General features: G+C 42.7%; 1 protein-coding gene across 1 annotated transcript in view; it reads right to left on the bottom strand.

The window, feature by feature from the left end:
• Positions 1 to 17707, bottom strand: part of LOC122790792 (dehydrogenase/reductase SDR family member 4-like) — a 582153-nt gene that overhangs the window by 348645 nt on the left and 215801 nt on the right. Inside the window, exon 3 of the mRNA XM_044058413.1 lies at positions 3019 to 3120. Coding sequence (XP_043914348.1) covers positions 3019 to 3120 — 102 coding nt within the window. The remainder of the gene's footprint in view (positions 1 to 3018; positions 3121 to 17707) is intronic.

Here is a 17707-nt window from a genome sequence, read left to right on the forward strand (position 1 = left end):
GTCAACTTTTGCTTTAAAATGCTTCTTTAAGCTTTTTAGTACATGTAAACTATACTTTTCATTTGAACCAAAAAAATAGTGGAACTGCGCTGAAACAACTAGTAAATCCAAAGTGGTAGTGCTGAAACACGGAGCGGAGTTCTTGGTTTTTCTACTTTTAAATACAAATATGTATTATAGTTTATAAGTTCCTCGTTTAACATGTCCCCTAAACTTATGTCTATTTTATTATAGGCTATGTTAACCTCATTTTTGGAAACACTAGAGTATCTCGAGTCATCCCATAGTAACTTATTCATTTTACTTTCATACTGTATGTTTTCCATAATCACCACTCCACCCCCCCTTATCTGGTTTCATCACTCTGATGTTAGTATTTCCTTTCATTTCATTTAATAATTGTCTTCCCTTGTTGCTTAAATTGACTTTATACTGGATATTCTTCCGTTCACTTTGAATATGCATTGCACTTTGTAAAAATATAGTGCTTGGTTCTTTTTTTATCTTAATAATGTATGTTAAGTGATTATTCCACCATGGGGTTTCCTTACAACATTTTTTCCTTTACATTTCCTGGAACCATAAACACACACACACACACACACACACACACACACACACACACACACACACACACACACACACATTTAGGTTTCTTTTCCTGCACTTAACTTTATCTAACCACTTTTTGCACATCAGTTGCACAAGTCTGACCAACTGAGAGACACAGGTATACACTTAGAAAGCTGACAGAATAAGAGGACATAAATACACATTTTTCTGAAGTAAAACAGTCCTGGCTGTAGGTACAAATATTGTCACTATTTACTGACTGTAATCCATCATCTTTTCTCAAAAAAAAATCACTAGGGACTAGGGTTGCCACCTTTCATTGTGACTAAAACTGGGTACAGGCCACACCCCTCACACCTCCCATAACCCAACCATGCCCCACCCACTTTCCACCCATTTCAAGATGGCATCATCACTTCAGACAAGGGGGACGTCCTCTTTTTCCATTCATGATGCCTTTTTTCTGTGGATTTACTATGCTTTTTGTAAAAAAAAAAAAAAAAAAATATAGTAAATCTGCCAATTTAACAAACTCTGATGGTCTGTTTCTTTTCTGAAAGAGAATACTGGAGTTTGTACAGTGCTTTCTGGACTACCAGACAATCTGTTTGATTTCTGAATAGTCTGGACAGAAACAGATATGTGGCAATGCTGGCACATTGGTACTGTGATTACTGCTGCTGCCTCACAGCACTTAGTCTTCCAGTTTAGTTCTCAGCTGAGATGCCTTCTGAGCAAAGTATGCATGTCCTCCCACAGTGCATGCTGTTTTCAACAGCCACGCCAGTCTCCTCCCATCTCCCAAAGACATGTGGTAGGTAGACAATCTTCCACGCAGCCTGTAGGTGTGCTCAATGTGTGTGTGTGTGCTCAATGTGTGTGTGTGTGTGTGTGTGTGTGTGTGTGTGTGTGTGTGCGTGTGTGTGTTATTATGAATAAAAACAGTGTCCTATCTAGCATTAGCTTAGGTTTCATCCTTCCCACAACTCTCCCAGACTGGAGTTGATGAGTCAAAAATGAAAATAAATATAATAATAGGTTTAGCAAAGACCTATTATTATATTACTATAATAACAGCTCTTTGCAACACTGTCAGATCCATGGTTGAAGTGAAAAAAAAATCGTGGTATATGAGCTGCTATGCATATATACTAACGCTATGGAATTATTTTAGAGACTGTCATTGATCTGCCACAACACTGTAAGTACTACTACTGCCTTACAGCATCCACAACATGATCAGGCTCAGTAAATAACTATTATGTATATAATATGGTTTACTATTAAAATGTCGAAAGGAAAAATAATTTCCATTCGACACACCAAAGAAAAACAATGAAAGTCAAAATATATTACATGACAATGTTGAATCAGCTGAACAAATTCAGAAGATTCAATATTGTTGCTGAACAGATTACGTGATGTCCGTATAGGCGCTCAGGTAAAGGGAACTCCTGTACCCAACATCAAATTTTTGCAGGCGGGCAAGCACCCCTGCACCCCCACACCCATTAACTATATATTCCAACTCTGAGATCGCACTACAGTGAGGAAAGGGATGAATTTCCAAAACTGCACTGTACCGCGATCTCTGTACAGTACTTCAAATTATTTTAGCGAATGCACAATGTATTCGCTGATATAAACTTTTGAACACGAAGATGTTCAGCAAGATGGAAATTCGAACATTCATGTTTCGAGTTTTCCATCTGCGAAGCATCTCCATTCGAACGTTTGATAGTAAACCATAGAATACAATACATTATAGATCTCTGCAACACTTTTGAAACACTTTTCAAATACAACAGCTGCTTGCTACAGTTCCTTACTGTCACTTAAGCAGCCAAGATCACAGCTGCTTAACGGACTAAACAGACTACCATTACTAATCTACTGCCTTCAGGGGATGAGCAGCACCTCTTCTGACCATGTCACGTAACAGTCAGTACCACCATTCTTATGGCTTTGCTGAAATGCATAAAGCAGGTATCAGAGAATGAGAATATAAATGAATGACTTGTGCCCATAACAGTTGTCCTTCAAAGATCAAAATTTCACTCTGCACAATGTAACTGTAACAAGAAGAACAGCTACCTAAAAGGACAGCATTGCTAAACAGAAAATGGCCAAAAGACTAACCAACATCAGTCATTTACTATTTAACATGCATTTTTCCTAACGGTGGAACAAGCGGAAGCATATTCACTGTTCAGCAGCTTAACTAGGACAGATGAAGTTAAACATTCAAAAAGGATTCCAGTACAGAAAAAAATCATGATCCTTTAACCCATCTAAAAGATACAAAAATAAACCATGCGCCATAAATCCACTCTTAACTACTCAGTCATCTGGCTTATGGAATCTAGGTGTGCAGTTCTGTATACAGAATTGTATGTAGCCAAAATTAGAACAATTTTTAAACCATAATCCCAAACACTACCTTACCTTTTGCCATGCGTCTTTGCTGCAATCCAGAACTTTGCCAAAATATGGGTTTACTGCTGCATTAGACACCAAAATGTCAATCCCACCATGCTGCTCTACAGTCTGTAATTAACAAAAAAGGAAGAAGCGGTCATTGATATACAGCTGTGCAACCTACAATACTGTCTACTCTACTGAAATACTAAGCTTGCAAGCTAATTTCATACAGTACAAGTTATGATTTGCTTTTATTGTTGGCTGCTTTCCGTGGTACAAAATGAAATCGGTTTATTTTGCTGATCGCCACCTACACCTTCCACCCCTCCAACAAGGTGCTCCTGGGAATTCTATTACTGGTATGCAATGAGTTAAGCGACATGCATGTAACAATCATAAAATAAAGCTTGAGTGACAGACCATGATGTTACATTTTTCAGTTACTCTACAGCAAAAGAACTTTTTTTTTTATATTGTCCAAAATGAAAATTTGTGACATCATCTTTCTTTCAGTTGTCAGCCTGGATCATTTAAACTTCTCTAACAGGTGAACAACCATAACAGTACATTCTGTGACGTCATTACAAATTACAGATGAACATTTACTAATAAAGCTGCCTTCTACTGCATGCACTGAATCACTAGTCTTTACAATCTCTTAGCTGCCGAGACTATCTGGAATGCTGCATCCCTTGCCTCATATACCTTTAATGGTGAATCCTGAGCCTTTTTATGGCAAAACCATCTCATAAAAGAATACCTCTAAAACATTCTGATTATCATAAATAATAGGGAAAAATATGCAAAAGACATTTCAGTACAAACTCTCTCTGATAAAGAACAGATCCGAAGTGAGTTTTATACTGCAAAATGCCACCATGTTATATGTTTCTGTGTAAGTTCACAAACTTGCTTTATCTCAACAGCACAAGCTAGACATAAAATATTTTTGGTAATCCAAAAATTATCCTTAAAATGATGCCAATCACTTCATTTTAAGATGGTCTGTCTTTTGTCACTTAAAGAATTAAAAAAGTATGCCTAACTGCCCAAGTAATATGAACAAGAAGGAGCAGGTGCCAAGTTGGAAGCAATCTCATCTTTGTCTGAACTAGCAAATAAGGTCACTGGTGAAATCCTCTAAGGCTAACTTCGAGCCCAAATTGGCCACATCCACTAGGCCTTCTTCGCATATGTCTGCAATCGCAAAGGTAACTCCCAAATTTGTTCTGAACTGGTGGTCAAGAACACCACATACACAAATGCCATAGATATAGCCTACCTGCTGACAGACAGTTTCAGTGAAAACTTCACCCCCCATTCTCCCCCCATCAGTAAACCAGGACATCCCCAGCACCTGCCCCCCTCCCCTCATCATGAGGAAGCAGGTCTTTAATGCCCTCTCTAAGGCAAAAAATACTGTCTCCAAGGGACCCGACAACATCCCTGGCTGCATCCTACATGAACTCATGCATGAGCTCTCAGTTCCATTAGACACCCTATTCAAACAATGCCTGAGCACTGACTTCATTCCAGCCAAATGGAGGGCAGCCACTGTCATCCCTCTACACAAAGGTGGAGCCTAACTAGCCTGATCTGCAAGGCCAAGGAACGCATTATCTTGGACCTTATAAACAAGGAAATTGGCAACCTCCAAACTCTTGACCCCCCCACACAGTTTGGTTTTGTCAAAAGGAGATCATGCCTATTAAACTTGGTCAACTTCTTCAAAACAGTCATCAAAGCCATGGACAAGGGGAAGACGGTGCACACCGCTTATTTTGACCTACCCAAAGCCTTTGACACTATTCCCCACTTGGGCATAATAGATAAACTCTCCCAGCTAGGCATCAACCCGTATGTTACCAGATGGGTAGCTAAGTGGCTCACTGATAGAGCCCACTCAGTCAAAACAGGGGAAGCCACCTCTAGTAGTAGACCCATAATGAGTGATGTACCCCAAGAATCGGTCTTGGGGCCTCTACTGTTTGGGATATAATTTTTTGAGGTGCAAGCCAAAACTAGTAGCTTGTGGCTGACCAAGTGTGCAGATGACTGCAAGCTGAGCACTGTCTTAAATTCCCCTAGTGATGTGAACATCCTCCTAGAGGGCCTTACCCAAACTAATGATTGGTGCCAGGAGCATGGCCTTAAACTGAATGTCAAGAAATGCGTCATTATCCCCTTTGGGGAAAATTGCGCCCCCACCAATTATCACACTGATAACGTACATACAAAAATATTGTACATTTCATAATTGACAAAAAAGAAGTTATGTACTCACCATAACGTTCCATCCGTGTTGTCAGTCTTCATTAATCCTTGACCTGTAGGTTCAGTTCCGAAATCGGAACCGACTTGGCCATACTACAGCCCTCGAGCATAAAAACTGTCAAGCTTTTCTCCCTACCCATAGTGCTCCTCTCCCTTTTACCTCAGATCGAAGAGAGAAAAAGGTATGTATACCCAATATACCTTTATGGAGACCACATCTGGTATAGGAAGACCACAAAAATAGTGAATAAGGACACAGCTCGCTTCACCAAGAGATAGCAAAGGATGGGGGTTGGAGAGAGGGGTGTCAAGGATAAATGAAAATCAACAACACAGATGGAATGTTATGGTGAGTACATAACTTCTTTATCTGATGTTGTCACTCATTTATTCCTTAACCTGTGGGACACAGTCCCCAGCTACTTTTTACCCTGGGTGGACTCATGGAAGAATATTCCTAAGCACCACAGAGCAAAAGGATGCTCTTCCCCTGGAGGCCATATCCAGTTTGTAATGAGTAATAAAGGTATGTGGGGTAGCCCAAGTTGCTGCTGCACAAATAACATCCAAGGAAGCTCTGGAGTGAAAAACTGTTGATGTGGCTACAGCTCTGGTAAATTGTGGTTTAACCGGTCCAGGTAATTTAACATTCTTTTTAGCATGTATTAAGGAAATGCAGTCTTTCAACCATCTAGAAAGGGTAACTTTAGATATCGGTCTACCCAGTCTAGCACTAGAAAAGGCAATAAACAGTTGGTCAGATTTTCTGACAGACATTGTTGTATGAAGGTAGAAACCTAACTGCCTGTGGATGTCTAACAAATGCAGATAGTATTCACCCTTTGTTTAAAAATTTTGGAAAGAAAACTGGTAAATTTATAGTATGATTAATATCCAACTCCAAAACAACCTTTAGTAGAAAAGAAGGATTGGTCCTTAATGAGACCCGATCCAGGTAGAAAATCAAATACAGTGATTTACAAGATAATGTCTGAATCTCCAAAATTCTTCTAGCAGAGGTAATATCTATTAACAAAGCTGTTTTCCAAGACAAGTACTTTAATTCACAAGTGGCTGGAAGCTCAAGGGGGGGAATAAGCCTGGAGAACTAAACTGAGATCCCATGGAACATACAGGTCTTTATGTGAAAGCTTCAGCATCAATGTTCCTTTCAAAAAGGCCTTACAAAGTTTATGAGACATTAATGAGGTGTCCTGTAACCCACTGTGGAAATCTGAAATGGCTGCAAGTTGAATCCTAATGATAGGGGCAGAAGCTCCTTGTTCAAAAAGTAAGGTCAAAAAAACTAAAACTTTTGTGATGGGGGCTGAGAAAGTCTCTACATAATTACTATGAGCCCAACAGGAATTTTTTTTCCATTTGCTGCAGTAAAGTTTTCTAGTGGAAGGTTTATGCGAGGACAAAATGACCTTGCGGACTGGAGACGGCAGAGTTATGCCTGATAAGCAATGGAAGTGGAGAAGACACGCTGTGAGCTTTAAGCCCTGAAGGTTCGGGTAAACTAATCCCTCTGGATGGGATAGGAGGTCCGGAGCTGGGTCCAGAGTCCACGGTTGTTGAATCAGATGAGGCCAGATAAAGGGGAACCAAACATGTCGAGGCCAGAATGGGGCAATCAGGATAACTTTGTTCTTCAACCTGGTAGCTTTCTTTAATGGTAGTGAGGGAAAAGCATTCAGGAGCCCCAAGGGTCAATCATGAAGGACAGTGTCTCTCAGGGACTCTCCTGGAGGGAGAATTGGGGCAAAATAGCTGCTGCACTTGTTGTTTAGGGGTGATGCAAAGAGGTTGCAGCAAGGCATGCCCCAGTGGCCAAAAATCATTTGAGCCACTTTTGGGTTGAGAAACCACTCGTGAGGCATGAGGATACATCTGCCTCAGCTTGTCCGCTATCACAATGGATATCCCTGGGATGTGCTTTGCTATCAGAAAGTGGTTGGAAGAGATCGCCCACTCCCAAACTCTGACTGCTTCGCCACAAAGGGGATAAGACTTGGTCCCCCCTGTTTGTTGATGTAACAGACTATTGACATGTTGTCCATCTGGATTGCAATTGTCCCTGGAGGAAGTATAGCTTGAAACACCTGCAATGCTAACAGCACTGCCCTCATCTCTACAACACTGACATGCAAACTGGCATGTGTAAGTGACCAAGTGCCATGGACTGTCTTGCCCAAATAATTCCCCCCACCCAATCTGCTGCCATGTCTGTCCTGGAAAGGCCCTTGGGACTTTTGGAACCAAATCCTCCCACTTCTTTGGTTTCTATAGAAGGACCGTTGAAGAGTAAAAGAACGTATGCCCACTGCAGAGAGGATCTTTCCATCTTTCTCACACTTGGACAAGGTTTCTTGAACTTTTGGGCCAAAAAGAGAAGATCCATCAAAAGGCACATTGACTAAAGAAGACTTTTTAACGGCTCCGCAACTTCGCATAAACGCATCCAGCTGTGTCGCCTTATGGCTATGCCAGAACCCGCTCCTCTGATCGTCCCTTTGATTGCATGCACTATGAGCCTCATGGATGAGTTGGATATGGACTCGAGGTTGGCCAACTAAAAAGCAACCTTTTCTTGGACTCCTTCAGGTAAGGCTACTACAAGGGTACTTGATAACTCCTTAATTAAATCCCTTTGGAGTCTAGTGAAATGTGCCATAAAATTCAACGACCATAAGGCAAAGGTCGATGAAGCATATACCCGCTTCCTGAATCTATCCATTGCCTGGTACTCTCTATTGGGAGGATGGGTAGTGGAACTCAGGCAGTTCTTTCTTCGGGGTGCTGCAACCACCATGGCATTTACTTCTAAGCCTTTTGCCCAGCACTGAAAATATTCAGGAGCCGAGATAATTTTGTTTGGCCTCCTAGGGCTCCACTCTATGGAATCAGGATCCTTCCATGCCCACTGTGCAATCAGTTTAATGACATCATCAGCTGGGGGGGGGTCACCCACGAAGTAGATGGGCAACAGCCAAAAGTTTGCAGGTATACTAACTTCTCAGGGAGGGATATTGGGACTTCCAACCACCCCTCTGTTTAAGGACCTCAGAGATGTCTCCAAAGGAGACATCTTCAGGGGGTGATCTAGGGGACCCCTCCCCTTCATTGTAGTCAGTATCCTCAGTGGTGAATTCTTCTGGGGGATCCAAGTGCTTCCTCTTGCACTTTCTCGTGTGAGGAATTTCTTCAATGGGATAATCTGAAGAAGTGTCAGAAAAAGACAAGACCTGGATAGGTGTATCCTGCAGCTTCAGCCCTTGCTGTCTTGATGCAAAGGTTGGATGAGAGTCAGAATGAGAGGAAGGGTCAGAGATCATCTCGGATTGGGGGGCAGATGACTGGGTGCCCACCGAGGACAAAGCCCTCTCCATTGCTTGGAAAGCAGGACTTCCCAAAGAGGGAAAGGAGTCCAGAACAGAGAATGACTGCCTTGGAACAGAGGCCAGTTCCCACTCCGAGGAGACCTCCCCTGACGCTAAAGCCAGAGTGGTGTTCACGTGTGCCAAGGCACCGAGGTGCAGGGATGGCTCTGAAAAAACAGGAGTTGAAACCTGCCCCAGAACCAACAGCAGAACCCGCACAGTGGGAGCTCTCCAGTTCCGATAAGGGACAACTACTAACCTGACCTCTTCAGTCCTGAGATAAAGATCTGCCTGGAACCAAAGCAGATTGTGTCAGAAAGACTGGAGTCTGAGTCTCCAAAACCACAGATTGGGTCAGAGGAGGAAGATCTGTTGGAGGCATGGAGAAGGCTGTTCCAAAACTAGAGGTAGTCAGAACCGAGCACATTGAAAGCAATCCTCTCACTGCAAGACCCTAATCCACCAGCCTCAGCACTTCCATTTCTGACGGGCTCCTGGTGGAGTGAACTGACTGGGTGGATGGAGATTTAGGTCTCTAAAAATGGACTAGGTAGTTGCCCTGTATATGGATCTGTAGATGGGGAATATTGCATTCTCGGAAAAATGTACTCCTGTTCCTCAAGAATTATTGTTGGAACCATTGGTGTTGGTGCCAGTACAGTAGGTGGAAGTGAGGTTGTAGGTTCTGAAACTTTGTTTTTCTTTTCAAGTGTCTGCTCCAGTGCTGAAGATACCAAAGGTCCCTGAGCAGAGGATTTTGGTTCCATTGTCATTTGTGGACCCTCTAGTTTAGCTTTCTTAGTCACCGCCTGTACCGATGGGGAGGTCGGCACTAAGTGTCTTTTCTTCTTATTCTTGTCGGTTTTCGAAAAGGAAGAAGAAGGGTCTGTCTTAGATTTGGAACCAGATAAGGCCTAGTCAAAAGATGATTTTAGCATGCCTTTTAACATCAGTTTATTTTTTTTTTGTTCAGCTAAGGCTCGGTGACTAAATCCTTGACATATCGAGCAGTCTTCTAGAAGATGTAATGAGCCTAAACAATACACACGTAACAAATGACCATCAGAACTGGGCATCTTCCTATCTCACTTATGACATTTTTTAAAGCCAGAAGTACCCTTTCCTTTATCAGCCATATCTAGTACACAGAGCTGAAACTGAAAACTAGAAATAGGGAAAAAATAAAGGAATAGTGCTACCAGCAACTGTAGGCCTAGAATACCCAAGGGTATACAGGAAAATGTATACACAACGCAGAACTAAAGTATATAGAAAAAATGTTGCTACCAGCAACGGTAGACAAGAAATACCAGCGGTATATAAAAACAAGACAACTTTTTTTTTTTTAAGTAGAAATTAAAAGGGAAGTTAAAACAGTCTACCAACTATGGTAGTGAAGAATTCACCAAAGTGAAAAAAGGACAGAAAACAGCTTAACAGAGAAAACAGTATAGTAGGGAGGTTCTACACTAATAAAAGGAGACCAATTAAGTAATAGAAAGGCTACAAATGAAGAAACAACTAAGTAAATTTAGAACATAACTGTACTTAGCTTGAGAGATTTGGTGACACGTCTGTCACTGGAAGCGGCAAACAAGATCTAAGGTAGAAGAGAGAGAAGCATTATGGGTATGGAGAAAAGCTCAAGAGTTTTTCGTCCTCACGGGCTGTAATATGGTTCAGTTGGTTCCGATTATGGAACTGAACCTACAGGTCAAGGAATAAATGAAGATTGATAAAGTACAGTTTTGTACCTACCATAAATGTAGATGTCCGAACTGGATAGCATCTGCAGTCATAACAAATGGGTTGTCCTGTCGTCAGGCAGCCCTTCGGTCGGCCGGATTCCAAAGTCTGGGTCCGGCTTCGGCTGATGTCGCACTTCACCCGACGTCATCTCTGCTGGTCTTCGGTATAAAGGCATCAGCCGACACCATTTTCCTCAGTGTTTCTTGCCCCAGATGCCAGTTGCCCTCTTGGAAGGCTAAATTTTGGATAAATGCCAATGTTTCCAAATAAGTAGAAGGCAAACACAAAAAATAAGCATGTATGTACATATATACAAACAAATACACCATAAGAGACTCCCCAGCTAGCTATTAGGAGGGTAAATACCCTAGGAGTACCACAGAGGGGAAGGAGGGAGGGTAATCCTGACTGCAGATGCTATCCAGTTCGGACATCTACATTTATGGTAGGTACAAAACTGTACTATGTCCTTCATGGATGCATCTGCAGTCATAACAAATGGGTAGAATACCATAGCCAAACTAGAGGAGGAGGAAGAAAAATTATGGTGTAGTTAGGATCCCTTGCAGTACAGCAGTGGCAAACCCTGCTCGGGATCTAGAGTATAGAGGTAAATTATAATGCTTGGCAAATGTATGCACGGAGGTCCAAGTAGCCGCCTCAATAATGTCCTTGGTTGCCACTCCTCGTAAGAAAGCTGTGGTAGTGGCTGTAGCCCTTGTAGAATGAGGTCTTATGTTCTGTGGAATTGGTTTTCCATGGTAGGAGTAACAGAATCTTATGCAATTTCCTATCCATTTGGAGATTGTCTGTTTGGAAATTGCTTTTCCTTCCCTTCCTGTTGCATAGGCTACAAAAAGCTGGTCAGTTTTTCTGTTACTTTTGGTTCTGTCCAGGTAGTAGCGTAACTGTCTATGTACATCAAGGTATGCAGCATTCTTTCCCTCTGTTTTGTGGATTGGGAAAGAAGGTAGGTAGGTGGATTGTCTGGTTTAAAGACACTCTGGATACCACCTTAGGCATAAATGTAGGATTAGTTCTCATGGACACCCTATCTTGATGGAAGATTAGGAAGGGTTGCACTGCCATTAAGGCCTGTAGTTCGAAACCCTCCTTGCTGAGGTAATTGCCAGTAGGGAAGCAGATTTCCATGACAGGTGTTGTAGATCTGCTGTTGCTGCTGGTTCAAAGCGGAGGAGTGTCAACTTTTCTAGCACAAAGTTCAAGTCCCATGCTGGTAATGGTGGTTTCCTAGGAGGTTTTACATTCTTGATCCCTCTGAGGAACTGCCTGAGTAGAGGATGTGAAAAGACAGGTGGATCAAAGCTGTATTCTGCTGAAATAGCTGATGCATGTATCTTGATGGAGGAATAGGACAGGCCTGTATGTAGAAGCTCTGCCAAGTACTCCAGAATGTTAGCAATATCTATGTTCGACACATCTTTTCCTCTTTCAGTACTCCAAATGACAAACCTTTTCCATTTTCCTGCATAGTTCCTTCTTGTTGAAGGTCTGCGGGCTTCAAGGATAATGTCTTTAACCCTTTGGGAAAGGTCTGGGTTAGTTGCTGCTATGTGATGTTCCAGGCAGTCAGTTGCAAGGTTTTAGGTTTGGATGCATGATGTTGTAGTTGTTCTGAGTTAACATCAAAGGCATCAGGGGTATTGACCACATTTTCTCCCGAGACATGCTCCTCAGCAATGGGTACCAGTGTTGTCTTGGCCAGTTCGAGCTATCAGGATTATGCTTGGGCGTTCCACTTTGATTTTCAGTAGTACCTTGTGCATCAAGGGAAGAGGTGGAAATGCATATGCTGTCAGGCCTTTCCAGCTGAAGGATAGAGAGTCCACCTTCCATGCAAGTGGGTGGAATGTCCTTGTGCAGAATTTTTGAGCTGGTGATTGAGTGGGGAAGCGAATAGATCTATTTGTGGCATTCCCCATTTCTTTGTGATGGCCTTGAAGATGTCGGGTGTAGCATCCATTCGTGAGCATCCGAGGTGGTTCTGCTTAACATGTCTGCTAGGGTGTTCTCTTTCCCGGTACAAATATTGCCTGTAACTGGATGTTGTAGCTGAGAGCCAGATTCCAAAGGTCCAAAGTCATTCTGCATAGGGGGTATGAATGAGTGCCTCCTGTTTGTTGATGTACCACATGACTGTGGTGTTGTCTGTCCTTATCATCAAATGGCCTTCTTTGAGGAATGGTCTGAATTTCTGGATTGCCAGTTTTACTGCCAGCATTTCTTTTTGGTTTATGTGCAGGTGCAGCTGTTCCTGAGTCCACAATCCTTATGCGCATTTGTCCAGCATGTGCCCCATCCTAGGTCTGAGGCGTCCGTTGTGATGGTTTGGCTTGCTCGAAAGTTGTGGAAGGGTAAGCCTGGGTTTGACTGGCATGCTTGAGCCCACCATAGGAACTCCTGTTTTAGGCATGGGATTAGTGGTATTTCTGTTTCTAAGCTGTGCCTGTGTTGAGACCATAAATTTTTAGGTACCACTGTAGCTTTCTCATATGCAGTCTGGCATGTGGGACCAAGATTATGCATGATGCCATGAAGCCCAAGGCCTGCAGAACTTTTCTTGCTGTTAGTTTGTTCTGCTTTGTTAATGCCAAGAAGTAAAGAGGGAGCTCTTTTTGTTTTCTGCAGTTAGGAATGCCATTTGTTTTACTGTGTCCAATTCAGCCCAAGAATGTTCTTGTTTGGGATGGTATCAGCCTTGACTTTTGTAAATTGACTGTGTATCCCAGGGCTTGTAGCAAGTAAATGACCCTTTGTAAATCTGTTGTCAGCTTGCTTTTGTTGTCCGCTTGTAACAGGCAGTCGTCCAGGTATGGATAAATTTGGATTCTCTGTACTCTGCAGTGGCGATTACTGATGCCAGGCATTTTGTGAATACTCTGGCAGTAGATAAGCCAAAGGGCAATGCTGAGAATTGATAATGCTCTGATCCTGCAAGAAATCTGAGGTATCTTCTGCAATTTGGTCGAATGGGGCGTGCAGGTATGCCTCCTTGAGATCTAGAGTTACCAGCCAACACTCCTTGCCCAGCATGGGAAGAAGTTGCTGTAGGGTCAGCATTTTGAATTTTGGGACAATGATGTATGTTTAAGATGGACAGGTCGAGAATAGGTCTCCAACTTTTCTCTTTTCTTGGCACTAGGAAGAGTCTGGAGTAGAATCCTTTGCCCTGTTCTGTTATTGGTACTCTTTCCACAGCTCTCATCTTTGTTAATTCCGCTATCTGCTGCAGAGCTTCTATTTTTGATTTGGAGGCAGGTTTGGCATTCCCCTTTTACTGGTAAGGTGTGGAAGTGGAACCGGTAGCCTTGGTCTATGGTTTGCAAAATCCACTTGTCTTTTGTGATATAGTGCCAATTTTCCGAAAATAAGGCTAACTTTCCGCCTAATGGTGCTGCTATTTGCTCCCTGGTAGGCGGAGTCAGAGCCAAGTCACTGTGATTGCCCTGTTGCAGTGGCAGTGGTTGTGTCTGTGCCTCGGTTATTGCCTTGCCACTGTCGTCCTCTGTAGGCACCTCCTCTGGATTGATTTCTGCCTCTAGAGCGTCTATTCCTGCCCCTTTGGGATCTTGTGGAGTCAGGAAAGGACCAATTTTTGGCAGGCCAGTTCCTGCTAAACCTTGGGGGCTAAACCTGTAAGAAATCTTTAACTGTTTGTACAGATTTTGCCTTTTCTTCCATTTTATTCATTACCTGCTGGGCAGGTGTACCAAATAGACTGGCCTTATCCATAGGAGCATCTAATAGCTTTGCTTTAACATGATCTGGTAAGACCTGTTCTTTCAACCATGCATGCCTTCTTATCACTGTGCCAGTCATGGCTGATCTAAATGAAGCCTCCAGTGCATCATAGCCACATTTTAAGGAATGGTTACTAACCTGTTGGATGTTATTCACCATTTCTAATACATATTTCTTATCTAAAGATTCATCAGAGGACAGTTTTTTAGTTAACTGATCAAGCATAAACTCTTGGTATTGGATCATGTGAAACCGACAGTTTAAAGCTCTAGCTGTGAGAGTAGCAGAGGTGTAAACTTTTTTCCCCCATCTCTCTAAGGACCTGGATTCCCTTTCAGAAGGAATAGGGTTTTGCTGTGGTCGAGGTTACTGCCTTGGGCCCCTGGGATATAGTTTCGGGGTCTGCAAGTGGGGCCTTGTATAGGTGGTGATGAGTGTCTGGCACCCTGTAAAATCTATCTGGTTTGGCAGGGGCTGGAGGTAAAGAATCAGGAGCAGTGCAGACATCATTAAATGCATCATCCACAACAGGCAGAACAGGAGGTATAGCTAAGGGCCTATGTTGTGGTAAGTGCAGAAAAGTCCTAAGCCTTTTCTTGAATCTGAGAAATCTTGTCCCTGCCATTGGAATTGTTCTCTCATGGCATGTAAGGTTTCCCCAAAGGAAAATTCCTCTGGTGGAGAGGCAGCTGGAATGGATTCTTCAGCATCGGAATCTTCATAAGTAGATAAAGGAGCCTCTGGCTGGTCTGTAATGTCTGAGTCATCCGCAGAATCATCAGAGGACACTGGCTCGGGGCTCTGCTCTAGGTCTCTTTTCTGGGGGCTGAGAGGCCCTGTCTGGGTGAGATTGGGATCCCTAATTAAGGATATTAAATCTTCTGCCAGAGTAAGCATTTGTGAACTAGAAGTGGGCCTGTGTGAGGGGGTTTAACAGGCACTGATTTAGCAGATTTGGCTGCTTTAGCCCTGGCAAAGGCCTTAATAGACATGGCTGCAGGAGGCCTAGCAGCACCACGTGCTGGGGTAGAGACATCCAAAGGGATGGTGTCTGATAAATCACTAGGAACCACAGTTGTAGGCAAAATTTCTGAGGCCGATTCAGGTAAGGTAGCAGGAGCCTCAGTAGTAGTCATGGATTCGGCTGAAGATTGACCAGTTTTCTCGGTTTGGCGAAACCGAGACACTTTGCTTAACCGTGGTTTCGGCGAAACCGCGGACCCATGAATGTCGGTCTTTCTTTGCGTTTTTAACAATTTGGGTAGTCGGAGGATCCGGCGGCATAATGTCGCAAACTCTGAGCCAAAACTGTTCAGCAAACTCCGACCGGCGCCTAAGCGTTGTCGGTTGAAGAAGCACAGGCCGAACAGGCTGCTACGTCGTGGTCTGGGCCTAAGCAAGGCAGACAGTAAGAGTGGAAATCTTTATGAGGTATTTGTTTCCCACAAGTTAAACAGTTATTGACTTTTTCTGACATCGGCTGAGGCAAGAAAGAGTCCCCAACGGGGTACTTAGCTTTTTAGAAGTCTTCGAAGTAGTATTCGGTAGTAGTAACCGACCGGCACTTGCGAACAGCTTCTGCTACGGGCGCCACGCAGCAAGAAAGACTGAGGAAAATGGCGTCGGCTGATGCCTTTATACCCGAAGACCAGCAGAGATGACGTCGGGTGAAGTGCGACATCAGCGGACCCAGACTTTGGAATCCGGCCAACCGAAGGGCTGCCTGACGACAGGACAACCCATTTGTTATGACTGCAGATGCATCCATGAAGGACATCATCAGATTAATTTATTTCACATTTTCGTAATAACCTACAGATGACTTAATATAGCCGTCTCTGTGTATATGAGACAATAACAACATCTTTCTGTTTCTTCATTTGACTACTATCACAATAACTTTTAAGTCATTCAGTGACAGAAAGATCAATGTAAACATACTGTAGATTCTTCTAACAGTCAACGAACAAATACTTATCTCCAACAACAGTCATCAGACCCTCATGGTTCCTTTTTTTGTTCATACTTTCACTTCCAATTTCCAGTTTCAAATGGGAGTTTTGATACATGTCCCTTGTGGCAACATTGACATTTGCTCAAGTAACAAACCTGTATTAAAAAATACGACTTTCTGAATCACTCTTCTAGCACTAATAGCCAATATGTATTCACGTCACATGGCTGATTTTATATAAATGTTCCTCTACATTATATTAAGGACTGTTATTTCAACAGCACCTAGTATTTTAGTACTATGCTATAAAGCACATCAACGCAAGAACATATCTTTTAATAAGATATATATTTGAACGCCCTTTACAGATTACAATTCTTACATGCAACGTTACCTACTACAATTACTGGTTATGGAAAATGATCTGCAAACCAGTGAAGTGGTCACATACTCTATTTAGGACTTGAGAGAGATGCACAAACATTTCCTTTACTGTACACTACAAATGTTACATTAAAAATTTTAGCCTTAAAATACAGCACATAAAAAGTTTAAACTTTTGGCCCAGAAATTAAAAGCAGATGCAACTGATCAATAAAATCATCATGCTAAAGGCTGAAGTGAATGAAGTAAAGATATTGTCTGCTTTAAACAGTTGTGTACCTACCATAAATGTAGATGTTTGAGTGTATTCACTGTTGCAGTCATTACTCTTGGGTTATCCTGCTGGCAGGCTACCCGAAGTTGGCCTGAATTCCAAAGTCCTGGTCCGGCATTGGTTGCTGTCGCCTCTTCCATGACGTCAGTGCGCCAGGGGTATAAAAGATGCAGCCAACGCCATTTTCTTCAGTTTTTCTTGCCCCAGATGTCAGCTGCCCCCAAAAGGGTATGCTAAATATATTATGCAAATAAACATACATGCAGTTTGGAAACATTTCCTTCATCTACAAGCAAATACACCACAAAGGTTGTATAGAATAGAGAAGTACAGATAAACCCCAGCAAAAGAAAGGGGGACGGAGGGAGGGTAACCTGGACTGCAACAGTGAATACACTCTAACATCTACATTTATGGTAGGTACACAACTGTACTATGTTCATCGTGTTTCACTGTTGCAGTCATTACTCTTGGGTTGAATCCCAAAGCTGAGAATGGGTGGCTGAGCTAAATAGGGTTAGGAGAGGCTATGAGGCCCTGCAGCGCTGCTGTGGCAAAGCCTGATCTAGATTTAGAGTAAAGAGGTAAGTGGTAGTGCCTTGTAAAAGTGTACACTGAACTCCAAGTTGCAGCATCTAAGATGTCTTTGGTTGGTACTCCTCTGAGGAAGGCTGCTGAAGTGTCTGCTGCTCTGGTAGAATGAGGCCTAATGCCCTTAGGCACTGATTTGCCATGTTGAGAATAGCAGAAACGGATGCAATGACCTATCCATTTAGAAATGGTCTGTTTTGAGATAGCCTTTCCTTGTGATCCTGTAGCATATGACACTACAAGTTGCTCAGTCTTTCTGAAAGCTTTAGTTCTGTCCAAGTAGAAACGTAGCTGCCTGTGTATGTCCAAAGAATGCAGAATTTTCTCACCCTTTTTCTTTGG

The sequence above is a fragment of the Protopterus annectens genome, chromosome 16.part0 (genome assembly GCF_019279795.1).
Source record: "Protopterus annectens isolate FY-2018-M chromosome 16.part0, PAN1.0, whole genome shotgun sequence".
Classification (NCBI taxonomy): Eukaryota; Metazoa; Chordata; order Ceratodontiformes; family Protopteridae; genus Protopterus; species Protopterus annectens.